Raw genomic sequence first — 25800 nt, 5'->3', positions numbered from 1 at the left:
CTGCACAAGTAGTTAGGGCGGGCCGGCTAAGTGCCTACTATGTGTCCAGTATAGAAAGAAGTGCCCTAGAGAACCAGGTCGCGGGAGGCGGAGCCAGTCAACAGGCCTTCACCGAGGGGGCGAATTCTGTACACGGTTGTGAAGGAGGGTGGCTGTGCACGCGTGCAGGCTCCGAGTGCAGAAGACGAGGCAGGCCAGGGAGGAGGAGGAAGGAGGCGGAGACTGAGCCGGAGGAGGGAGGAGGAGGGAGAGCCGAAGCCGCGGAGGGTGGGAGGTGTGAATGGTGGACGGGTGAGGGGAGTGCCAGAGGCAGAAAAGGGAAGGAGGCGAGGAGGAGTAGTCGTGGCCCGAGGGCGTGTGGTGGGGCGAGAGCTGAACTGGACGGGAGGAGGGAGGCAGTGGCGGTGGCAGCGGCGAGGGGGAGGAGAGAGGGAGGGGAAGAAGGAGGAAGCGAGCGCGGCTGCTGCAGGGGGAGGAAGACGGGGAGGAGGAGCCGTGCGCCGCGGCGGCGGCCGCCAGGGGAACTGAGCGCCCGGCGCGGGGAGCGCGGGAGCGGAGCAGTAGCCCGAGCCGGGGCCGCGGGCCGAGCTGCCGGTGAGTGAAGCCCCGAGGGGCGCGGCGACTGATCCCCAGGGCCGGGCGGGAGGCGCGGGAGGTTGCGGCGCCGGGGCGGAGGGAGGGGGCCGGCTTTAGTCCAACCTCCGGCTGGCCCGGCCTCCCGCCCTCACTCCGGCTTCCTCCCGCCGCTGCCTGCGCGAGGGGGGCAGGTCCCGGGCGGGCCGCGGGCTGGGGGTGGTGCTGCCTGGAGGGCGGGCGTCTGGGGCCGGAGGGTGGAGCTGGGGGTTTGGGGGTGTACCCGGGGGCGGGAGGCTGGACCAGGACCGCTCTAAATTGGCTGGAGGGGCCCGTCGGCGGCGAAGTTGCTAGCTGGGGGCAGAGACGGCCACGCGGTTGCAGGAGTAAGAGATCCCTCTGTGGCGAGTGCGTGAGACGAGGAGTCCGGCGTCCCTGCCATCCCCGTCGCCCTCCCCGCCTGCCTGGCCCCGCTAGCTCCTCTCCTGGCCTCCGCGTGTCCCCTAGCTCTGACCCCTTTTGGCTCCCGGTTCGCTGCCGCAGCACTGCCGGGTCTCCTTGGCCCCCGCCCTGACCCTCTCGGCCTCCGGCTTCCCCTGACCCCTGCTTCGCCACTGCCCCGTTCCCCTTTTCTTCCCTCGCTAGTTACCCCTCCCGCTTCCTAATTCCCGATGCAATTGCCTCTTTGAGACCTTTTTTTTTTTTTTCCTCTCCTTCCTTTTAGATTGGCCAACGGCTCCTTTCAACCCTGCCTCGTTGGTGGCCACTGGAGAAGCGCGGGGGGCTCCCCCAGACAGCCGTGGGGACAAGTTAGAGCCAGCACTTTACCCCGGGCCTTGCGTGTAGCTTCCCCTCCCCTACTCTCGGTGCCCTGGTGTCTGGAGGGGGGTTGTGGGGTGTGCCCGCCTTACATGGTCCACCACCCGGGCAACCCTCTGGGCTTGTGTTCCATCTCACTCTTGCCTCCTGCACTGTGGTCAAGGGGAACCACTTTGCATCATGTCCCGGTATAGCTACCAGAGCCTCCTGGACTGGCTCTATGGGGGCGTGGACCCCAGTTTTGCAGGCAATGGGGGCCCCGACTGTGCTGCCTTCCTCTCTTGGCAGCAGCGGCTGCTGGAAAGTGTGGTGGTCCTGACCCTGGCCCTGTTGGAGATCCTGGTGGCCCTGCGGCACATCCTGAGGCAGACGAAGGAGGACGGTAGGGGTAGCCCTGGCAGCCAGCCAGAGCAGGTGACCCAGCGGCCAGAGGAAGGCAAGGAGAGCCTGAGCAAGAATCTGCTCTTAGTAGCCCTGTGCCTGACCTTCGGGGTGGAGGTGGGCTTTAAGTTCGCCACCAAGACCGTCATCTACCTGCTCAACCCCTGTCACCTGGTCACCATGATGCATGTGAGTCTGTTGACTTTTTCCTAGGCAGCCTAAGTGATAAGAGTCATTTGTGTGCTCAGGACACTCCATAGTGTACAGCATCTCATCCCGGCGGGGAGTGGGACCCTTAAAAATGATTTTCCAGCGAGTGGCTGCCTTTGTGCCGATTTCAGGTTTGGCTTTCTTTCACCTTTGCACAATGCGTCAGCCCCACAGTGGAGGTGAGGAACCTTGTGCCTTAACCCTAGGAACGACTGGCACTCACACTAGCTGCCCCTCACCTCCCAGCCCAGCCCAGCCCTGCCCTGCCCTGCCCTGCCCTGGCCTTTCACAAGCAGGAAGTCCAGCCCCAGCCAGGTGTCCTTTCTGAATCACATCAGTGGACCATGACCCAGCTCCCTTGCCTTCTGTGGTAGTTAATTTCCCCGGGGCCTGGTGACACTCTTTCCTGGAGGTGGTCACATAAACTTTCTCATCTACACTGTGGTACTTTGGGGAAATACTTTTACAGGTTTCTCTTAAAGACTCTTTCATTTGGGAGTGTATGCTCTTAGAGTGAGGTCTGCCTTTTCATTTTGAGGCATTGGAGCAGCACCAAGCTCCTACTAAGTGAGTTCTGAAGCAGGTTCCCAGGCTGACTTGTGAACTTTGGGCTGGTGATCATTATGGTGAGAGGGTATTTCTTTTTTTGCAAACCTCTCCATCTTATCACTGTCATTCTGTCTCCTGTGGTCATAGTCCAAGGGTGCTTAGGAAGCTGATTTCTTTACCTCCTCGACTTCCACCCATTAGCAGTGCTAAGGAAAACAAATGGGATTGAAAAGGCAAGTTGCCAGATACATAAAAATAATCTGGGTGAGGACCAAGAGTGAGACTGTCTGTACTCAGCCTGTGTGGAGAGATGTTCTAAAGCTATAAAATCATAGAGGAGGATGAAGAGGAGACTGGGAGAGCAATCAGTCTTTTTTAGATTTCAGACTGTGGAAAACCCAGTGTGTTTTATTCAGGGGCAGTTTTGAAACCTGTCATTAGCATCTTTACTGTCTTTATGTTTGTAGAAGGTTATTCTTTGGAGACTTGTGACAGCCTAGCTTGGGGCAGGAGGTTGAGATTATTATCTCCATTTTACAGGCCTGGCGGGGTTTATGAATGACAGGTCATTTGCTTGCAGCCAAAAGGTGAATTAGTGCTTGGGTTGGAAAGCAAATTCATCCACCTTGAGGTTGTAAGCTGTCACCCCCAAAGTGAGGGTGGCAGTGGGTGGTGGGGCAGTCCTGTGGGAAGTGTCAGGCAGTTGAGCACCACGCTGTCTACTCATGGCTTGGATACTTGCACTGTGTTCCTAGGAACTCATTTGATTGCAGGCTCCTGGATGTGGTGAATGACCCCGGCCTCTTCCCTTCTTGCAGATATGGTAAGAAGGTGTGGATAGCTTTGGAATAAAGCGGCTGTTTTTGATTGGGTGGCGTAAGCATCCGGGTTGGAGTGGGCAGCATTTTTTAAGAAAGGGCTTCTTGGGAAGTGATGCCATTCACAGGAAGTCCAGGGCTGCCCTAGCTAGACCTTCTGTGTAAATTTGAGCCAGTCTTCTTTCTTTCTTTTTTTAATGAATGGGCTTTTTGTTAATGATAGGAAACAACGCATCTCAGCCGATGCTGTGTGAGGCTGTCGGGACAGGAGTGCTTTTTTTTAAGGATGGCAGGTGGTGAGGGTCAAAGGGTGCATCTTCTACAAAGTGGTCTTGAGGGCTCTGGCAACCATATATCTACAAGGTCAACAAAGGACTAAATTCAGCCTGGCTGCTGCTAGTGTGATGACGTCAAGACTGGCAACACCATGGTTTTTAGCAGAAAGATTTTTAGAGGCTCTTAGAAGACTCTGGAGACCTAGTGCTGGCATTAATTCATTGTGTGACTTTGGAGAAAGTACTAATCCTGGTCCTCAGTTTGCCTACTTATAAAATGAGGCAGAGTTGCCCTCCTAGCTCTTGACAGTTTATGTGATTCTTGTCCCCATAAGTCGTAGATGAGTATGCAACAGAGAGCTATCCTGAAATGCTTTTGACCTCCTGTGTGGAAAAAAAAGGAAGCTAGTTTCTTCTCTGTGGAAGTCAGGTGGCCAGTCCCCATTCATTGTTTTCTCCCTGTGTCTCTCCAGTAAAGTAAACTCAGCTGGGCCATACTTGGGAACACATGCAGAGGATGATGGCACTTTAGGACTTTGAAGCCTTAGGATGGGGGCATGGAACAGAGCCATGCCAAGGAGTTCTTGAGCCCCATCAGAATTATGCTTCTTTGCCCTTTTCTCCTATATCACTGCTTTGTATCATTTAAATAGTAACCCCTGGTGTACCAGGAGACCTAGCCTCTGATTAATCCAACTTTCTATACCCTCCATATGGCTTTTCCTGGGAAGCAGGAATCTATGGATTTTTTAAATTTGATGAGTCCTAAAAAAAAAAAAAAATTAACAGCAGATGGTTGGAAATAATTTTCTGACTTGGTTGCAGCAATGACCAATAATAGTATGTATACCCAGCATACCATAATACCTTGCATTCATCTAGCACTTACTGTTTACAAGGCACTTTCATATACATTGTTACATTTAGCTTAGGCCTGGAGAAAGGGATGTTAAAATGTTTCCTGCAACAGCATATATTCCAAAGAGCAGATGCTATATACAAAGAAATGTTTAGCAAGTGAACTAGCTGAATTAGGCTATGTTGTAGTGGCAAATTCTGTGGAATTTAGAAGTCCTAACAAGGAAAGAGAGATACTAGCTGAAGTGAAAGGGATAACTTAGCAGAGACATGTCTGATGTGTGTCTCTCAACAGGATGACTCAGTTTGGGCTTTATAAAAAGGCCTTCCTCAGAGAGTCAGTGTAAGTTTGTAACAAGTGAGGTATTGCTTTAGGCCAGGAAATAGATAAGTTGGAGGGAAATTGGTTAGTCTCCCTATCTCATTTTTCAGTCTGCAAAATAGTCATTCCCAAGGCCTTGTTACACAGGCTCTCGTCATAGCCATGCTGCCTTTGGGTGACTGCCAACTTCAGTAGCATAAGGAAGGGCAGTACTTGTGTCCAAGTTCTGTTATTGATTAATATTCATCCTGTCAGGTTTCTTTTTGGCCTTGTCTGATTTCTCAAACGTGTCCTGGGACTGTAGACTGATCCAGGCATGTATGGTTGACGTTGCACTATCTCATAGCTAAGTCTCCAGCCAGAGATAAAATTTGAGTGTTCTCAAGATCAGCAAGCACCAAGGTTAGCACATGGTTGCTAAACCCCTTGCTAAATATCAGTGGTGTCTATCAATTATACCAATAAGTATTTCTTCAAGCATGGCTAGTCCCTTTTTGCTTATGATTTTGGCAGGTATGGGTGACAGGGAGTGAATTTATGGAGTGACTGTACTGTCTACCAAATATCACCCAGTAAGTTAGTGGCACAGGTGGCTTTAGAACTGAGCTGCCACAGTGGGAATCTGGGCTTAGCAGGAAGAGATTCTCATAGCTATTTAAGTCTTAAAAATCTACAGTTTCTCAGCAGAACGGTTAAAATGCTGGACAGTTTGACTGATGGTTGTAAAGACTGCTGGTCTTAATTTAGTGGCCCTTTACCCTCCTTGAGTGCAGTTATATTGTCTTTGTCTTAGAAATTTAAGGAAAAGATCCCATTTGGGATGTCTTGTTTAATTGTCCAATTCCTGTTGGTTCTGTATGTGTCTGTGCCAGCATCTCCTGATTAGGCACAGAACTTAGTGGGGTGCAGCATATGCCGTTTAACCCTCGATGTCTATGCGCATAAGGCAGGCTGTATCCAGGCTGGACATTTGGCAAAGAATAATTGGTGCTGTTGACCCCTTAGTCCCAAGCTGTTGGTTTTTAGTGAGTAATGCTGAATCCCATCCTTTTTTAGAGTTGCTGTAGCTATTTGATTTTTTGTCTTCTTTACAATATATTAGAAATCTAACTTCAACCAAATATGGCTTACCCGCTTTGGGTTCACTGATTTTCTTACTTCCTCCCTCCTTGCTAAAAGTGTAGAATGACACACACTCAGAAAGTCCTGAGCTTTTCGTGAAACCCGTTGCAACTCGCTGAATATACACTGTTGCATTCCAGTTGTTATGCGATGAATTTGTTTTAGAGAAAACCTGATGGATTTGAGAAACTTGGCTTTCTGTTTTCCCCCTTGACTTCAGACCAGACACACCTCCTCATTCTCCATCTGTTGTCTGGAGCACTGATTATCATTCCTGCTTGGAATTGACGTTGGTGGGTAATGGGTACAATAAGGGATCCAGCCATCTGCTGACAGCTTATCAGATGGACTGTGTCCTGTGTCATCAGTCCAGGGGGATACAAGGAGATGATGATTATAGGGGCCTCACTAGTGAGACACGACATTCCTTTTGAGTTTATTCCTCCCCCCAAGGAAATTTGCAGAGAATTTTTCCATCTTCCATTGTTACAGTCTTTGGGGGTGTCCATATAAAGAGAGGTGCTGTAGATCAGTGAATTAAACAACCTACAGACAGCCCCGAGATTTAAAATTATGATGCTAGTTTTGCTCATGGCTTGCTACAGGAACCTCAGCAAACTATTTAACCTTTTGCTATCTCAGTCTTCTCTGTGAAACGGGCCATGTGGAAATGAAGCACTTGAATTCTCTGAATAATTATGTGGTCACTTAAACAGAGAAGCTGGGCAAAACTGGTCAAAGATGGCAGATGACCAATATAGTTTTAACTTCATACTCAGAAACCGACAAAGCTCAACTCCTTACACCTATCTTGATAGCTTCTAGAAGGCATTCCTCTAATCATTTTTGTTACTTTTCTCTGGATCCTTGCCTGTGTCTGGATACCTTTCTGATGCATGGCCTATAAAACTGGACACTGTAAACTTATCAGAGGTCCAGCCCACACCAAGCAAAGAGGAAATATTTTTTTCCCAGTCTTTTCATGCCTTGCACCTGTTAATACAAGTCAGCTTGCTTTTAAATAACAGTATGTTGCTGGCCTCTACTCAGTGGATGATCCACAAGCTCCCAGAATTTTTATTCCTTTGCCACACATGTGCCACCTTCTTCTCAGTCTTTGTGGGACTTGTTTTTAGTTTCCTCCCCTCTGTAAATACTCCCCTGAAGAAACCTTTCCAGAGGAGCCTGACCTGACTCCAGTTATTCCAGTCATTCAAGTAACACTTTTTGTCCTCCTTTCTCAGCCATCTGAATACTTGTCAGAATGTTGGGCTCTTTGATGAATACCTTTGTATGCATGTAGGTAATCTTGTGTTTGGCCAGATCACTTGTTTTTTTTTTTTGCATTTTTCTTTAATGTTTCTCTACCATTAGTGGGAACACTTTTTTAAAGTAAAGGAATAGTGGGTTTTTCCTTTGTAACTCCTTGTAGAGCTGAATATAATACTGTATATGCACATTAATTGTTTAATGTGTACTGGATAATGGTGACTGATTGATTTGGTGGAAGTGACTTTCTGCTTTCCTTTTCTCTTTCTCCACTGGTGGCCTTATGTTCCTGTTAAGAGAATCTTCCGACCGGGCATGATGGCACACGCCTGTAATCCCAGTACTTTGGGATAGCAGGTGGATTTGTGTCGGGAGATCGGCACCATCTCGGGCTAACACGGAAACCTTCTTTCATTAAAAACAGCTGCGCGTGGTACACGCTTGGTAATCCAGTTACTAATGAGGCAGGAGAAGGAACCCGGGAGGCAGATTGCGAGCGATATCGTTACTGCACTCCAGTTTAGGGAGAGTTTTGACTGTTCCAAAAAATCTTTCTGCCTGTTTTGTTTTTTTTTGAGACAGAGTCTCAGCTTGTCGCTTCAGGGCTGGAGTGCAATGGCTGGATCTCAGCTCACTGTGCAGCCCGGGCCTCCCGGGTTCACGCTTTACTCCTGCCTCTTTCAGCCTCCCGAGTAGCTGGGACTATGCAGCCCGCCATCTCACCCTGCCAGTTTTTGTATTTTTAGTAGAGACGGGTTTCACCGCATAGCTAGGATGGTCTCTGGATCTCCTGACCTTGTGATCCACCTGTCTCTGGCCTCCCAAAGTGCTGGGATTACAGGCTTGCTTCAGTGCCTGCCTCTGCCTGTTTTTGAAACAGCTACAGAGTGAGGCGACCCCAGGTCCTGCTCTTACCTCTTTTTGTAGAATTTCCATCACAAAGAACTGGTTATTAGAATCTCCACTCTTGGCCCAAAGTGTCTGTTTGCTTTTCTCCCAATCAGGAAATTATGCTGTTGGATCTTGATCTTAATCTCTTGGACATGCCAACTTTCTTGCTTCTTAATATCATATAAATAAAAAATGTTATTAAACCAGAGCCTCACTTTTCCTTTTTCTCTCCTCTTGTATTTTTCAGTGGATACCTCATTGTTGTCCCTCATTGAAATGAAGAGCCAGGTTTCTCTGCTTCTCCCGGTCTTTCATATATTTTGTTAAATTGAGAATGTCTTGTCTCAGGTGCTCTTCTCCCTGCCAGTAACTGGCTGAGTGAACACGAAGAGACTATGGATGTGGAGAGCAGTGATTGTCAAACTTTATTTGTAAAAGAGTCTCTTGGAAGCTTGTTACAATGCAGATACCTTGTTCTCCACATAGTGATTCTGAGCAGGTCTAGGGTGAGGATGGGAATCTGCATTTATACCAGCTCTTGGGTGATTCTAAAACTGGTCAGCCTTGGACCCCACTTGTAGAGACATTATGTAGTGGCTGAAGTAATTAGGTGGGAAGTTGGTTTCAGTGCCCGTCCTAACTGAGCATGAGTCTGTGTGATCTGTGGGCAAGGCATTAAGTCTTCTGGCACCGTCTCAATACCTGTTACATAGTGTGATTCATATTAGAGGATGAGGGCCCCAAGTTATTGTGAAGAGGGTTTTTAGGTAGCTGTAGAGTTCCAGTGGCTTGTTTGGTGACTATTAGTTATGTCAATGGAGTATTTCAACCAGGCCACCTTTATTACCTTCCAGTGATATACGGAATATATCCTTCCAGTCATTCTATATCCCCCCCTTTCCAGTCTCTAAGATCTGCAGGGACTAACAAGAGGGAATGTTGACACATGGTTGTTGCATGCTAACTCTCTGTTTGCAGGACTCTTGTTTTAAATGTTTGTGGGAGTTTATTGTTTCTTGCATTCACTCAACAGATATTTATCGAATGCCTATTGTGTGCCAGACATTGGTGCCAGGCATTGGAGATTCAAAGAGAAATAAGAAGCAGTCATTGCTGATGTACCTTCTAAAGCAAAAGCAAAACCAAAAAAAAAAAAAAAAAAAAAAAAAAAAACCAGTAGCCTTTGCCCTCATTTTGCTCACAGTTTTGATGAGATGGACAAGGAAATAGATCAACTAAATTACAGCATTACATGTATAGTAACAGGTTTGAACGAAGCATACAGGACAGGGGTCTTTTTTTTCCCCTAATGCAATTAAGGAAAGCTTCCTAGAAGAGGTGGCATTTGAGCTGGCTCATGTTAGCTCCATGAAAGCAAGGACCCTTGGTTTTTGTTCTCTTAGTGTCTAGAACAGAGACTGGCTCTAGTAGGTGCTCAATAAATGTACTTGAATGAGTAGGAGTTCATTGGGTGATGGAGGAAGGAAAGCAATTCTAGGCATAAGAAACAATAAGTGCAAAGGCTATGTGCTATCTCCTCATTTCTCCTATTTAGTATCTGTTCACTTACCCAGAGTTCAAGTGGACAGGAAGTAGATGGATGTGGAGAGCAGTGATTGTCAAACTTTATTTGTTAAAGAATCCCTTGGAAGCTTGTTACAATGTAGATGTCTAGCTCTCTTCACAGCAATTCTGAGCAGGTCTAGGATGAGGATGGGAATCTGCATTTATAACAAAATCCCAGATGATTCTAATGCCTGTGAGCCTTTGACCTCACTTTGAGAGATCCTAACATAAGTTCGCAGAGTTGCTTCCTCCTTCCCAGAAAAGTGTCTCAACTGTAACCTGGAATTATTTGCTTCTTATTATCAGGGGTAGATGTCTTCTCCCTTGGCCAACTAAGTGAAACTCTAGGAATGCTCTGTTATTTCTAGGCTGTTGATAAGCGAACTGCAGATGCCCTTGCATCCTTGATAGGGGATGAGATAGAAAATTTTGTTCTCTGTGCTGTCCCAAGGAGGGCCCACACTGTCAGTGACAGAGGCACAGAACATTGGCGTAAGTGAGCAGACATTAAATATGAGAAATGAGGAGATAGCAGGCATCCCACCTGCAACCAGTAGATGATTTTTAGTGGCTCGTGGATGGTTACTGCTCTAAAGTTCACAGCAGCACTAATGAAATGTGGTGCCATCTTTCTACCTTTCTTTTTCATATCTCTTCTTCCCTGTTTCCAAGTCTCTCCACCTGATCCACCCCACACAAGCTTGGCGCCTTCCAGAGTACTGCAAGCTCCAAAACAATCCTTTCTGTAATTCAAAATGTCCATCTCTTCAGAGGAGATGATAGCCATGGGGGCATTAGGAAGAAAGCAGTTTTATTTCAGAGGTTCATACTGAAGTGTCAGTGGACAGACTCCACTGGGCATCAGGGAGAGGATGAGTTTTAAAAAAGGGCCTGTTACCCTAACATTATATATAATTGGTAGACTGTGTCTAGTGTTTTTAAGCAGATGTTCTTTCTCATGTCCCTTGCTCAGGTTTTGGCCTCTTCTCTCCCCCAAAGCCCCTGATCAGGAGAACTGGAGTTATCTATGCCTTGCCACCCTACGTGCTGACCCTCAGGGTTTCATATTAATGTAAATCTCCCTCCACAGTGCTTGGATGCAGCAGTTAATCTGAAGGCGTGGGGAGGACCCCTTTTCTGGGCACTGGTCAGTCCTCTGTGTTTACTCAGCTCTTTCCTGGCTACGTAAGGCAGCGCTTGTACATCTGTCAGTTCATGGGCATCAAGGCACTTGGACCTGTTACCAGCATGAGATCCTGAAGGGGAGAGTTTGGGGGATCTCTTGATTGGTTTTGGTTCCTGTCTAGTAGCTGCTGGAGGAAATGGCAGAGGGAGGAAGGATAATAAGAGTTTTATTCTGAGCTGGGTGGTGTTGAGGGAAGAAAATATTGCAGGAGCCAGGAAGTCAGACAGGATTGGCCTGTTTGGCGAAAACAGTGCAAACTCTGCCCTGTGGCCATGTGTTTAGGTGGGTAGGAGAGGGAGGAGTGAGATCATCTGGAGGGGAAAGGAAGCATGGTACCATCCTAATTCTAGCCAAATGCCTTCAGTCTCCCCATCTCTATCACATGCCAGTAGTGGTATAAAGTCAGGGTGTATTTTGCCTGTGAATTGAATTGTTTTTGCCAATCGACCAGCTGTGTTTGCAGAAAGACTCTGACTGACTGTGCTCTGGCTGTTGCTAGCAAAGAGACATTTCATTCAGGTGCTGATTAAATAAGGTACAGAGCCAGATTGCACATTAAGGCCCTTAACTATGGCTCTGGGAGTCCTGGGTAAACACTTATTAGATGTTCTGGGCAGAGCGCAAAAAGGCTGGTAGTCAGGTGTTCTCTTTAGAAATCAGGTTGAAGGAAAATGGGGTAAAGAGAGACTTCTATAAAGAGTTTTGGTCTTCTTTTCCTACATTAATCAGATCTGAGTGGCTGGTATGTACACATCAGGGCCAGATAAGTTTCCTCATTGGCATTTACTTGCCAAATTCTTGCTGGGACATTGTAGGCTTGGATTGGGACACAGCGGGGATCCTGACTTAAGTAGGGCAGTAGAAATGCTTCATTTTCCTAATGCAAGTTCAGCTTGGTGGATAGAGCCTTTGGACCATATTTCCTGGGTTTGGGTTTGAGCGCCATCACCATGTGACCTTAGGCATGTTACTTAGCTGCATCTGTAAAATGGGAATACTAATAGGGTTGTTGTGAGGGTTAAATAAAATAATTTAAATCAAGTATTTAGCAGAATTTCTGGCTTATTGTGTGCACTAAATAAATGTTAGCAGTTTTTAAATAATAATAGTATTACTTAACATTTCAAGATCATAGTGGTGTATTGGGTAAGAGTATAGGCTCTAGGGTGGTAAAAGCCTAGATTCAAATTCTACCACTAGCTCTGTAACCGTGGGCAAATTACTTAACCTCTCTGAGCCTGTGTTCCCACATTCATAAAATGGTATGATCAAACTTGAACATTACCAGAGTTGTTGTGAGGATTAAGTGAGAAAAATGAGAGAATATTAATAAAGCATTTAAGATAGTATCTGGCACATAAACATTCAGTACATTTTTTTTCTTTTTTTTTTGAGACGGAGTCTTGCTCTGTCGCCCAGGCTGGGGTGCAGTGGCCGGATCTCAGCTCACTGCAAGCTCCGCCTCCCGGGTTTACGCCATTCTCCTGCCTCAGCCTCCTGAGTAGCTGGGACTACAGGCGCCCGCCACCTCGCTCAGCTAGTTTTTTTGTATTTTTTAGTAGAGACGGGGTCTCACCGTGTTAGCCAGGATGATCTCCATCTCCTGACCTCGTGATCCACCCGTCTCGGCCTCCGAAAGTGCTGGGATTACAGGCGTGAGCCCCCGCGCCTGGCCGAAACATTCAGTACATTTAAACGATGATGATGATGATGACAATGATGTCGGCAACTAAGATGGTGAGGGTGATGATGACGGTCATCATCATTCTCACTATGGCTGCTGCTTCGAGCCTGGGTGCCTGTTGTTGCAATAAGATGGTAGGGATTTGCTACAGGAAAGCTTTTCCAAGAAAATCTTCCCTGGTATCATAATTGTATGCAGTGGGCAAAGGTGTTGGTTCCATGAAGTTAGCACCCATGTAATAATTTCTGCGGGACAGGGTTGCTTGACTGTTTGAGGCTTAAGGACATGTTTGTGGGTAATGTGAAGATACTTTAAATTATCCAGCCCTTTCTGGGTGACTGGGTGATTCTGTTTAAAATGGCAATTCTTCTTACATCTCTAAGATTTAAAGAATTTAGAGGGTGGCTCTCATTGTTAGGAAGCTTAGCTTTCCGGGGACCTATTGGCTTAATTATTACTGCTCTTTATCAGTGGGCTGGCTCCATGGTGCAAATCGTCTTGAGATTGGTAGTCTAGGAAACCAGTGAGTTTGTGACAGAAGTATGAAAGGAGTGAGTTTGGGGGAATGGGGTGGGCATAGACTGGTGAATGAGTTTTTTTTTTTTTTTTTTTTTACTTTTTCATTTATTTCTTTTGATTAAGGGGAGTGTAACCTTCTCCAGCGCCAACTATTACCAGAGTTAGATAAGTATTAGAGGAGAAAGGGCCACCCCCAGAACTCCTGGGTGAAAGGCAGGTTTCAAGTGGACCAGTATCTTAGCTGAAGGAGAAGCACAGTATAGTGGAAACTGTACTGCTTTCAGGAGAAGACTTCACTGTGCCTTGGCTTTTCGCATCAGCAAATGGACAGAAAAAACCCAATTATTCTTACATCTCTGGGATATGGTAATCCTCTCTCCTTAAGACCAGCTCTCCTCCTTTTCAAGACTTTGTTCTGCGGCCTCGTTTTCAAGACTGCTCTGGGGCCTAAGCATCCAATCACTAGAGAAGGCCCTCTTTAAGTGCAGCCTTCTGGGGCCTAGACCTTGGTCATGTGATTTCAGGCTTTGAGATGTGGGGGATGTGCTGTATCCTGCTAAGGCCATTGGAAGGCCTCTGGGCATATTCCCAAGTATTGTGGGTAAGAAGGGTGTTTCTTAGCCTTGGAGGTGGGAGAGTTGAGAAGGCTAAGATCATGTTTTCTATAAACTGGTTCCCTGGAAGAGGAGCTGGTTTAGAGGGCATTTCTAAACAAACAGCAACCCAAATAAACAGCAGCGCTTGGAAATTAAAAGCTATGAAAGTTCACACATTCTAAGACCTAGGGAAGATTGTAACAAAGGGTCCTCTTCATATCGGCACTTGTTCTTTGTTGGTTTGCATTTGTTAAGAGTTTCCTTTTTTAAGTTCCAGGAACTTGAGTGTGTGTGTGTGTGCCTGTCACTTTATTCTCTGCACCCTGCAGGAATGTTGCTCAGGGTCATGTGCACAAGTGCCTCATTATCAGCAGTGCTTTCATACTTGGTCCCTTGGGCTGCTACCGCTACTGGCTGCTGCTTCATGTGGGTATTTCTTCCTATTTCCTGGACCCCCAGCCCCACAGGGAATGTTGGCACCCTGAGGAAAGGGGCCGCCTCTACATTTGGATCTCTCTTCTGCTGCGTAGCAGCTGACTTTACTCTGCTTTCAAGTTCACCTTTCCTCAGAATAGCCCTGCAAGCTAGCACCAAGCCAAGGTCATGTTTCCTTGCTTGCATGTGGGGTTTCTGGCCACTCAGCCAAGCGAACTGATTGACCCCCAGCCCTGTGGGGAATTTCAGGGGGGGTATTGTCTTGGTCATCAGAGTCAGGGGTGGCCTTCAGGCCAAGGCCGCGTTAGCTTTGTGGAGAAGAATGTGAAGCCCGCCGTGTCACAGGGTCTCCTGACCGGCTGGGTAGTGTTTGGCCATATCTCACAGCCAGTGCTGTGTTTGCTCAGATGGACACACATGGAAACCAGGCTAGGATCATCTTCCCAAATGTCTTACTCCCTGCTTTGGGTCTGTCCTAAAAAACAATTTGCCAAGTACATTGTGGTCTGCACCTGTTGTTTTTTCATCCCCCTCTTCCACAGTCAGTTTGCAGTGAACAGAGGATTAATCCTGGCTCTTGCCACTTGTATTTTCTCTTTCCCTTCTTTCCTTAGTGTTGGGTTTTTGCTTTTCAGTTATAACTGTCCATGGACATTAAGGACAGCTGGTGCCCCTGCTCATTCAGGGCCTCCCTTAGGCCTTTTAAATGCTGGAAATGTGTAACAGGGTCAGATGGGCAAAAAAGAGTCGAATTTAGGAGAAAACTCACTATAATTTCTGGTTATCTTTGTACACTCGGAAAAGTGACGACTAGTAGTAATAACACTTGTAACATTTTTGAATACACGTTAATTATGCTTTAGGCATGGTACTTAGTCTGCTGCCTGTATATTACCTCATTTGCAGCCTCCAGAAAGGTTGCTTTTGTTTCATGTATTTTTTTTTTTTTTTTTGAGACAGGGTCTTGCTCTGTCGCTCAGGCTGGAGTGCAGTGGTTTGAATATGGCTCACTGCAGCCTTGTCCCCTTGGGCTCAAGCGATCCTCTTGCCTCAGCCTCCCAAGTAGCTGGAACCACAGGCACGCATCACCATGCCCAGCTAGTTTTTATTTTTTGTAGAGGTGGGGTCTTGCCATATTGCTTAGGCTGGTCTTGAATTCCTGGGCTCAAGCGATTCTTCTGCGTCAGCCTCCCAAAGTGCTGGGATTATAGGAGTGAGCCACCACATCTGGCCTGTTTTATCTAATTCTTCTTTTCTTTGCTTCTAGCTGATTTCCCCTTTGGTGGACTATAGGCACAGGATGTTCTAGCTGTACTTTGTCAGGTTGTTAAAATGGCAGAGTGATACCAAGTCAGAGCTGAAAGAAATCTCTGAGATCAACTAATTTGTCTCTCCTTCATCCCTTGTTTTCCAGATGAGCAAACTGAGACCCAGAGAGGTGAAGTCATTTGCCCAAAGTCACACAGCTAAATAGAAGCAGAGCTGGGTCTCCCCATTCCCATTTCAGTATCTCTCTATAATACCACACATGGCCTCCTTCTATCCCTAACCTTCTGGCATGAAAGGAAGTGAAGGAAATGGACTTTTCTTCTTGCTCACTATTAGAGAAATGGAAATCTTGTGTTTTTTGAGCCTCATTGTTCATTGCCTTCTTGAGAGTGAGGATCTCCTGGCTGCAGGCCACCTTTTTTTTTTTTTTGAGATAGAGTTTCACTCTTGTTGCCCAGGCTGGAGTGCAATGGCGCGATCTCGGCTCACCGCAACCTCCGCCTCCCGGGTTCAAGCGATTCTCCTGCCTCAGCCTCCCGAGTAGCTGGGATTACAGGCATAAGCCACCATGCCTGGCTAATTTTGTATTTTTAGTAGAGATGTGGTTTCTCAATGTTGGTCATGCTGGTCTCGAGCTCCCGACCTCAGGTGATCCACCTGCCTCCGCCTCCCAAAGTGCTGGGATTAGAGGCGCGAGCCACTGCGCCCGGCCTGCAGGCCACCTCTTTACCTGGCTGGTATAGCAACTGTTTTTTTCAGTTTACTTTCCTGCCCTTGCTTCGTGTCTTCTACAGAGGAGTCTGGCCCTGGTGTCACTATTACTTGCTGTTTGCCCTGCACAGGCAGTTCACAGGGATGTGTGTGCTTAATGAGCCTGCATGTAGAGCCAGCATGGGTTGCTTACAGATATTGGTTGTTTGGAAATGGGACCCACTCAGCTGTGGATATAACTGAGGCCATCATTTCCTGCCTCCAAATAGAGGCCTGCATCTGATCCTAGTAAACAGTTGTATGAGGCTCCAGGGCAAGGGATCAAAATTAGAACCTTAGTCTAGCAGAGGTGACAAAGGCCAAAGAAGAAAAACGTCAGAATAATCTGTCAGCCCAGTAGTAGAGGTTAGTTCATCTTGGTAAATGATGTTGAGTAATAGAAACAGCACTGGATTAAGGGTTAGCCAGACCTGGGTCCTGGTTGTGGGTTCATCAGTAACTGGTTGACAAAACAGAGTCATTTTGGCCATTCAGGTAGCCTCTCTGTGCCTCAGTCTTCTTATATAATGAGAAATAGAGTGTGGTAGTTAAAAGTGCAGGCTCTGGAGCCAGACTAGTTAGGTTCAAATCCCAGTTCTGCTGCTTTCTAGCTGTGCAACTCTGGGAAAGTTAATTGACATAGCTAGGCATGGTATTTGTTTTGTTTTGTTTTTTTTGAGGTCTTTCAAGTTCATTATTTGTCTTGTTTGTTGCTAGACCAGTATACCTAAAGCCTCTAGGCCTGTTTTCTTATCTGCAAAATGGGGATTAATAGTAGCATCTACTTGATGGGGTTCTTGTAAGAATTAAATGCATGACTACATGTGAAGTGTTTAGAATAGTGGTGCATGGCAAATGTTTAGTAAATATGAGTATGGCTGTTATCATCTGTAAGACAGAGATGGTCTTTGCCCTTCTTACCTTATAGGGTAAATATGAGAATCAAGTGAAATAAGGTATGTGAATGGGCTGTGAATATAAGAAAGTGCTATCAAAATGAGAACAATCATCATGTCTTGAGAGCAGGAATATTTAAACGTTTCTTAGCCCACTGTTTCTAGGATCAGATATTGATAGTTATTTCCTTGGTACCCTGGCAAAAGGGAGAAAGGTAGGTTTATATGTAGGGTTACATAAATGCTGGGGCCATCAAGCAATGTAGATCCTGCTTTATTCTTCCCAGTGTACTCAAGAGGGCTTGAAAGCCATGCATCCTAAGGAAAGTGGTTGGGGGATTTGGAATGAAAAGGAAGGACTGCTATGATACTGTTCCTTCAGTGTTCTTATCTTATTTAACAGCATCACAATCCATCCAGTGACCCAGGTTAAATCCCTAGAAACCTCGATACATCTCAGTTCCCTCCTCTTCCTCCTTTTCATCATCATAGTCTCAGTCATCTTGATTCTGCCTTTCATCATCTCTTCCATTTCTCTTCCTTTTCCTCTTTGATTCCCCTGCCCTGGTTCATCTTGTTTATCATTGTCATCATCATCACCTGGCTTGTTAGAGCAACCTTGTGATTGATCGCCTCTCCTCTATCCTTTACACTACTCTATCCTTTACTCGACCTACTACTCGACCCTTTACTGCCAGAATGATACAAGTACAATACATGTTGGATCATGCCATTCCCCTCCTCCAAAACCTTCAGTAACTCCTTATTGCCTTCATCAGGGATGGTAAACACATAGATGCATACACTTTATATTGTCCCTGGCCGACTGTGCTAATCAGTCATAGGCACGATTTCCCAGGGAGTCTCCAAGTAGGTTTAAAATCTTTTTAGCATAGCATTCTAGGTAGCCACTTATCAATCAGTCCGAGTTGGTATTAATATATAGACTAGGGATGGCACATAGATAAAGCCTGTAGAGAAATCCTAATCTCCGTATGATAGGATTCAGTATCTTCTATGATTTTGGTCCCAACCTTTTTTTGCAGTCTTGTTATTTAGTATATTCTTCCGTGCGTTCTCTGATCCAGCCACCAGCACCATGCACTTCCATTTTTCTCTGAGTTTATACTTTGTTTATGCTGCATGCACTGTTAGACAGAAATATTCTTTCTTTTCTCTTCCTGTTGAAATGCTAGTTATCATTCAAGGCTCAGCCCAAACACTCCCTCTTATGAAGCTGTCTTCAAGCCTCTAAGCCGGATTTAGCCTCTCTTGTCTATTTTAGCATGTTATTCTGCCTTATATTATGTAATTGTTTGTGTATCTTCCCTACTCCTTAGATTGTATGTTCCCCGAATGTAAGGTCTATGTTTTTATTAACTTTTATATCCCCCACAGCTTCTGGTACATTCTAGACTCCTATTTTTTAAAAAATTAAGTCTAGTCCAATCCCTTTGTTTTCCAGATGAGGAAACTGTGGCTTAGAGGAAAAGGTCGTTAGTTCATTTTGGGATTTGTTGATTTTCAGATGTTTGAGATGTTGAGGATGGATTGTCCAGCAGGCTATTGAGATGTAGTGAAGGCTAGAAATGTTGATTTAGGAGGTATTGGCTTCGAGAAGATAAAGGAGGAGAAGAGGAGAGCATCATGCAAGCTAGAGAAGAGAAAGAAGGAAAGTATTCTGGGGAATGTCTCCTTTGGGAGCAGAAAGAAGACTCTTGACGGAGCAGCCATCCAGGAAGGGGAATGAGATCCAGGAGAGGAAGGAGTTTCAGAAGGCAGGAGCTGTCCTCTGTGTCATGAAATGTAGAGGGTGAGGCCAAGGAAGACCTGAGAGAAGGTAATTAGAATTGGTGATTACAGGCTGGTCCCTGTGGCCAGCCACCCCACCCACTTTAAAATATTTACTCTACAAATGTTAATGTGTGAAGAGTTGCATGCCAGAATATTTATGGCATCAGTGTTGGTGGATACAGAACATTGGGAAACAACCCATTAATAGCAGAATGGTAAATCTGGCCAATGAATAGTATAGCTTTTTAAAAGGAAGCTGATGTCTGAATTCACTTTCAAAGTTGTTCACAATATATTGCTAAAATACAACAGTGTTGCAAAACCATATGTATGAGAGAAACCCCTTTTTCTGGAAAAAAAAAAAAAAAAAAGAAGCCCAAGCAGCCCCTTTATATGTGCATGTTTATGAACACATTGTAAAAATCTGGAAGAATATATACTAAATAGCATTTACTCCTGAGTGATTAGGGAAAGAGAGGCATTCTCATTTTTTAATGACCACATTTCTGTATTATTTGAATTTGGTATAAGTATAGATTCCTTTAGTAATTAAGAGAAATACTTATTTAAATAAAGAAAGGATGATTGGCAGCCTGCGAGAATAGTTTTACTTTTCTAAAAAAGATTCAATGGACAAAGGAAGTCAACTCTCGAGAGAACATTTGGCAACTGAGAAAACATCATGTGTTTTGGAGGCTGTGCCACAGGTGCCTTGCTGTCTGTGTGGCTGGTGGGGGTGAGGCAGGGGGCATGGAGAGATTATTGCTGGAATGAGGCAGTTACCCCATTGCCAGGAAGTTCAGCGAAAAGGGAGGGGATAAGTAGAAGAGTAGCTAAGTGGCCAAGAGGCAGGCAGGGGCTGATTAAGAAGGAATTAAAAAAGCAAATCCGTGTGTGTGTGTGTGAGTGTGTGAGTCAGACAGATTCAGTGCTGAGCCGCAGAGAGAGAAGGAAGGGGACACTCATTGCTATAAGGAAACATCAGTGTGAAGCGAGGAGCAGGGTCGTTGAGAAGGGACAAATGAAATACCAATTTTAGTAGTAGGGAAGCTTCCAGAAAAGCATGAGATCTCAGGCCATTTAAGCCTCTGATACATGGAATGGTTGGGGAATAGGCTGGACTAGCTAATCGCCTTCTCTAACGGTAGGTTAAGAAAGCTCCTTTTTGTTTATGTTTTGGTTACAAAAATGTTTTGGCAGTAGCAGACTTAACTGTACTGGCTCAGAGAATAGTCTGGTGAGTGACTGAAATGGAATTTTTGTGAGCCCTTGAAGGCCTTTAAGTCATCTGGACCTGCTGCTAAGTTTGGGACTAGAAGTGGAGATGGAGAACAGTGGAGGTCAGAGTCCTCAACCCTAGCTGCATCTCTCAGTCACCTGGGGCAGCAGATAATAAAACACAAACCAATGTCTGCTCCCACACCCTGTTCTTAGATAATTGATTACAGTTGGGGCCTGGACATAGGCATTTAAGAAAAAACTCCTCAAGTGATTCTAATCTGTAGCCAGGGTTAGGAATCAATAGTTGAGAAGAACTGGATTCAGTGTGTTCTGAGCCTAAACTGACCATTAGAAATGCGTGTGTGTGTGTGTGTGTGTGTGTATTGAGAAATATCTCAGTATAGTTATTTCCTCCTCTGTATTCCCAAAGCCTTGGGAGTGGACTGCTTGTAAAGTGTTGGTCCCATTGCATGCTAGTTAGTTATTTACTTGTCAAGAAAGATCTGAGATGTAAGATTCTCAATAATAGTAACTGCCTTTATTGGGCCTTTTTCAGACTCACCCTGAATCATACAGCTTGTAGGATGGGTGCCAGCACTAGGACCCAGATCTGCCCCTTTTGAGCAGAGTGCCTGGCATATAGGTATTCGATCATTGTCACATGATGTGACAAGGAGCTTTGTTTGTTTGTGCGATGCTTCTTTTTATTAAAAACCCAGCAGTGGTAAAATCTGACATACTTGAAAAGTCTGGTGGAAAGAGGTTTGAGGAGAACTGCCTGGCATTCAAAAACCTTATGATATGTTAGGTATTGTGTGGTGAATCTAGATCACATAACATGTATTAAGCAATCACTCCAGGCCTAGTCGTACTAGAGAGATACAAAAGCATTATATGTGGTTTCTGCCCCCAGGAAACTTACTATCAAGGCTCATTAACAGTCTGACTACTGTATTTTTAGGTGGCAAGTATGTACAGAACTTATGACGAGAAAATGCTAGAGATCAGAGAGGCTTTCAAGTTCCTGAAGTTCAAGCCCATTGTTTTGCAGATAGAGAAAGAAGCCCAGAGCAGAAAGCTACTGGCTGAAGGTCACACCACTTGGGAATGGCAGAACCAGGGCTGGTGTATATGGCCTTACCCTTTGAGGTCCTATTACACTGTGTTCTGTCGCCCTTGAAGGACGGGTGAACCTAATGGCCCATGTTAGAACTTTAACGATAGTTCTATTTTGTGCTTTATGCCTCTGGGCCTCCTTATGATTTGGGGGAGGAGAGGTTAAACTTTAGTCTTTCTTAAAACCTTGAGTGGGAAGGGCCAGCACTGGTTACCTCTGGGTCAAGCCCAAGCGTTCTGAAGATGGCTAATTTTCCCTTTACTGAAACAACCATTGATTCTAGTCTAATTAGGGTACTTTTCTACTCCTCCTAAGGGTCTTTCCCAAGCTCAATGTGTTTGTGACTTTTCTGCTTCAGTTCCTCATTTTTTTTTTCCTTTTTATGAAACTCACCTTAAAGATAAGAGGTGCCTGTCCTTATGGGTGGGCCTGAGAATTAGAGGAGTGGGGCCAATTCCTAGTAATATTAGCATCTGGCTGGTTCTTTTGGCCCTGTCCCCTACTACTTCCCAAGCCAGCAATTTAGATCTAAGTTTGGGGCTTTCTCAGAAGATTCAGGTATAATTCAAGGTAGAGGTATTCTTCCTTTCAGACCCCCTCTCCCCATACAGTTAGTATTAGGGTATAATTCTGGTCACCACTAACATCTATTGAACACTTACCAACTGCCAGGCACCCTGTGGAATAGATGCTATTATTTGCATTCCCATTTTATAGATAAGAAAAATAAGGATCAGAGAGGTTACGTAACATACCCAAGGTCACACAGCTAGAAAGTGACCAAGCTGGTATGGATGTGTAGATCCGGTTGACTCATTACTATTAGGCTAATAGAGCCTAACATGAAAATAAGTCACCAATTATATTTTTGTATTGATGAAGAACAATTTGCCAATTTTCTGCAAGTCAATTTAAAGAACTGGTTGAAAAAGAAGCATCCTACCTATAGTTCTGTTCCACTGTGGGGTGGACTCTATGAAGAGGCTTGCCAGTCACCTGCATTTGTCAAGTAAGTCACTTCCCTTCTCTGAGATTCAGTTTTTGCCTCTGTAAATGAGAGGGTCAGACCAGATGGTATCTAAGACCTTTTCTGGCTTCATTTGCTACTTCCTGGTAGAATGGGAAAATTGTAGAATTGGATGAAGGACACAATGCATTAGAAACACAAATGTGAAGAGAATACATAGTTCATCATGGACGGGTCAGTTAGCCAGTTGCACATTGTTTCTGATTTCCCTTGTGAATTTATAATGAGACAATATTGTTGTGTGTGTGTGTGTGTGTGTGTGTGTGTGTTTTTTTTATCCAGTGAGCTCCTTGCTAACATCAGAAAGTACTAGCTTTCCTTTTTTGTTGTTTGGTTCTTTTGTTTGTTTGAGACAGGGTCTTGCTCTGTCACCCAGGCTGGCTGCAGTGGTGTAATCACAGCTCAACTGTAACCTTGAATTCTTGGGCTCAAGAGTTCCTTCCACCTCAGCCTCTCAAGTAACTAGGACCACAGGCACATGCCACCGCACCTGGCTGAGTTTTAAAATTTTGTAGAGACAGGGTCTCACTGTGTTGCCCAGGTTGGTCTTGAACTTCTGGCCTCACATGATCCTCCTGCCAAAGTCCTGGGATTACCGATGTGAGTCACTGTGCCTGGCCTCTAGCTTTCTTAAAGTAGCTGTTATCTAATTTCAGGCCTTGTAGCCTCTAAAACTGTTGGTAAACATTGAATAAAGGCTGAAAGGTAACAGGGCACTTAAATATGAGATGCCATGTTTTATTGCTCTGTGTGAGAATTAGTAAAATTTGTCTTCTGTTTTACAAGAGGGCCTTGGGAGATGATGGTTTCTAGAAGAGAAGCAATTTAAACAACAGATTGTACATGTAACTTTTATCTCCTTGCAGAGGTTAAGAGCAGGCAGATACAGAACTAAGTCTAGTGTATGGCATCGTTCATTTATCTGTGTGTCGTGAAAAGATCTTGTATTCAGGAACACTAGGTTAATAATCTACAAAATCTAATACTATTAGAATGGTAGGCTTGATCTTAAAATGTTTGTGTTGTTATTGTTGGGGGTGTGTGTGTGCGTGTGTGTGTGTTTGCATATGTGTTCTTGAACCCAGTGGCCTTTATTTCGGATGGTTTGTGTATCAGCTTGCGTCAGGGAAGGCTCTGAGGGCTTGCCCCCAAAGCCAGGCTCTTTCCTCCTCTCCTGCTGGCTCACGTATGTCTCCAGGTTCTTCTTATAAGGCAGAATAGACTAGGTACTGCTATTAGAAGAAACAAAATTATTTACCTTGGGACAGGAAGGAGAAGCCCTAACAGGTGGGCTCTGATGGCAGTGCTGCTTGGCACACAGTCAGTGCTACACAAATGTTAAGCATTCTGCTCACTGGTCCTAGGTCGAAGCCCTTGGGATGCTCATCACTTGTGGGCTCAGGTATCAGGGCAGCTGAGTTAGAAAGCCCTACAATATTGCTATACAGAAGGAGTTAAAACCCAGATGGCATCAAAACCCAAGCTGCACACACATTCTGTTCTTCAGCTGCCAACACTGTACCTCAATCTGATTTTGCCTTATTCTTACCTAGGTCTGGGTAAGTTCATGTAATTGCATGTTCCTGCCATGAATATCCTGGTTTTCAGAAAAAGAGTGAGTGAGATGAGGCCACAGTGTGGCAGTATTTGTTTTTTTGTTTGTTTTTGTTTTCAATCTTGCTCAGTCATGCCACAAAATGGGTACCTCCTAAACACTCAGTTGGATACCCTGCTGGTTTGCTGCCTTTCAGTTTTCTATTCACATAATTATTGTTTGCATTCCCATTCTAATTTTGGCCTCTGGTCTCAGTAAGAAGGATAATTGAAATACTCAGCATCACACGCATTACACCCACCACCCTCATTCATTTCACAAACTAGCCTCCTTTCTTTCTTCTCTTCTTCTGGCTTGGCATAGGACTTTTGAGTTAGATCTGAGCTCAAAGCTAATTTCTATTACTCACAAGCTGTGTGCCTTTAAGCAAGTCACCTAATCACTGTCATTATGTTTTGCATTTGAAAAATGGGGCTAAAAATTCTATCTACCTCTTCAGGTTATTTAGAGAATTATGTGAGTTAATATTTCTTCAGCTCTGGGAACACTGTGTGGTACATATTAGGTATTCAAAAATATTAGTTACAGTCTTCCTCCTTGCTCCCCAAGAAATAGAGCCAGTAACAACCACCTTTCTTCTAATACCTCACAAACTTCTCCTGGCATTAGCTGTCTGAAGGGGCTGAAGTTTGCCTTTTTCTTTTAACGATGGAGATTAGTCATTAGAAACTCTAGATTTCATCCTCACAGGAAGCTTGAAGTTGTTGACTTTTGTTCCTTGTTAAAGAGTTGGTAAGACTGGGGCGGAAATCTCCAGAGAAAAGGGCGTGTTCCTCTACTAATTACTCAGTAGACAGCAGGGCGTGTGAGTAATGAGCTGTATGCTGGGTGTGGGAGTTCAGTGCCCAGCCTTCAGGAAAACATGGGTAAGTTTCATTGGCTCTTATAGCAGTTTGTGGCTCCCTGACTCTGTCTACCCTGGAGATGTACTGGAGTCCAATAGTTAGAACCTCAGAACCGTGGGTAATAGGGCTATTACCTACTTCTTCACAGTAATGATAACAGCTCACATTTATTTTGCCCTTACTTTGTGCCAGGCACTGTCCTAAGTGCCTTATGTGCATGAACTCATTTAATCCTCACAAGAATTCTAGAAGGTAGGGTGCAGAGCGACTAAATAGCTTGCCTGTAGTCACACAGCTAGTGGGCTGGAGCTCGGATTAGAAGCTAGGCAGTCTGAGTTCAGAGCCCAGAAACTTAACCAGCTGCTTGGTTGAGTCTCTAGTCCTTCGGTTTTCTTTTTTTACTTAACATGTTGTAATTTTGTAACTGCTGGTCTTTAGAAATGCAGTTGATCTTTGTGCATCATTTTTGTATCCAGCAACCTTGCTAAATGCTTTTAAGTTAATTATAATTAATATGTCCGAGGATTCTTTGGGGTCTCTATGTTGGCAATCATACATAATCTGCAAATAATGAGAACTTTGTCTCTTCCTTTGTGGCCATTTTTTTTTTTTTAATATCTTTTTCTCGACTTAGTGTTTTAGTTGAGACCTCCCGTATAGCGCTTAATACAAGTAACAATATTGGGCAACTCTTACCTTGTTTTCTGCCTTAAAGGATATGCTTTCAGTGTTTCATCATAAAGTATGATCTTTGCTATAATTTTTTGTTGGTATTCTTTATTAGATTCTAGAAGTTCCCTCCTTTTCTAAGTTTGCTAAGATTTTTTAAAAATTATGAATGGATGTTGCATTTTATTAGAAGCTTTTTCTTCATCTGTTGAGATGATCATACTGCTTTTGTTCTTTAGTCTTTCAGTGTGGTCAATTATACTGATTGGTTTTCTAATATTAAACTGTCTCTGTATTCCCAGAATCAAGTCACCTTGATCATGATGTATTATCTTTTTTATTGTTCCTGGATATGGTTTGCTAATATTTTACATGATATTCTTAAAAACTGTGAGTGGGCCGGGTGCGGTGGCTCACGCCTTTAATCCTAGCACTCTGGGAGGCCAAGGCAGGTAGATTACCTGAGGTCAGGAGTTCAAGACCAGCCTGACCAGTATGGTGAAACCCCCTCTCTACTAAAAATA

The 25800-nt window shown here is 44.9% G+C and overlaps 1 protein-coding gene across 11 annotated transcripts in view; it reads left to right on the top strand.

Moving 5' to 3' along the window:
- Positions 1–236: 236 nt before the first annotated feature.
- The window catches only part of TMEM164 (transmembrane protein 164), a 193671-nt gene continuing 168107 nt past the window's right edge, over positions 237–25800 (top strand). For 3 of the 11 annotated variants that reach the window (XM_009198104.4, XM_021932526.2, XM_009198103.4), the window contains exons 1-2: positions 849–981; positions 1298–1962. In XM_009198104.4, coding sequence (XP_009196368.1) covers positions 1573–1962 — 390 coding nt within the window. In that variant the 5' untranslated portion in view covers positions 849–981; positions 1298–1572. Of the gene's footprint in view, positions 595–847; positions 982–1297; positions 1963–25800 lie in introns of those variants that run through there. The other 8 variants (XM_009198113.4, XM_009198110.3, XM_031660645.1 and 5 more) reach the window with 8 other exon arrangements.

This window comes from Papio anubis, chromosome X (genome assembly GCF_008728515.1).
Source record: "Papio anubis isolate 15944 chromosome X, Panubis1.0, whole genome shotgun sequence".
Lineage (NCBI taxonomy): Eukaryota > Metazoa > Chordata > Mammalia > Primates > Cercopithecidae > Papio > Papio anubis.
Note: the sequence above shows the minus strand (reverse complement) of the source record. Positions and strands in the feature narration are given on the sequence as shown.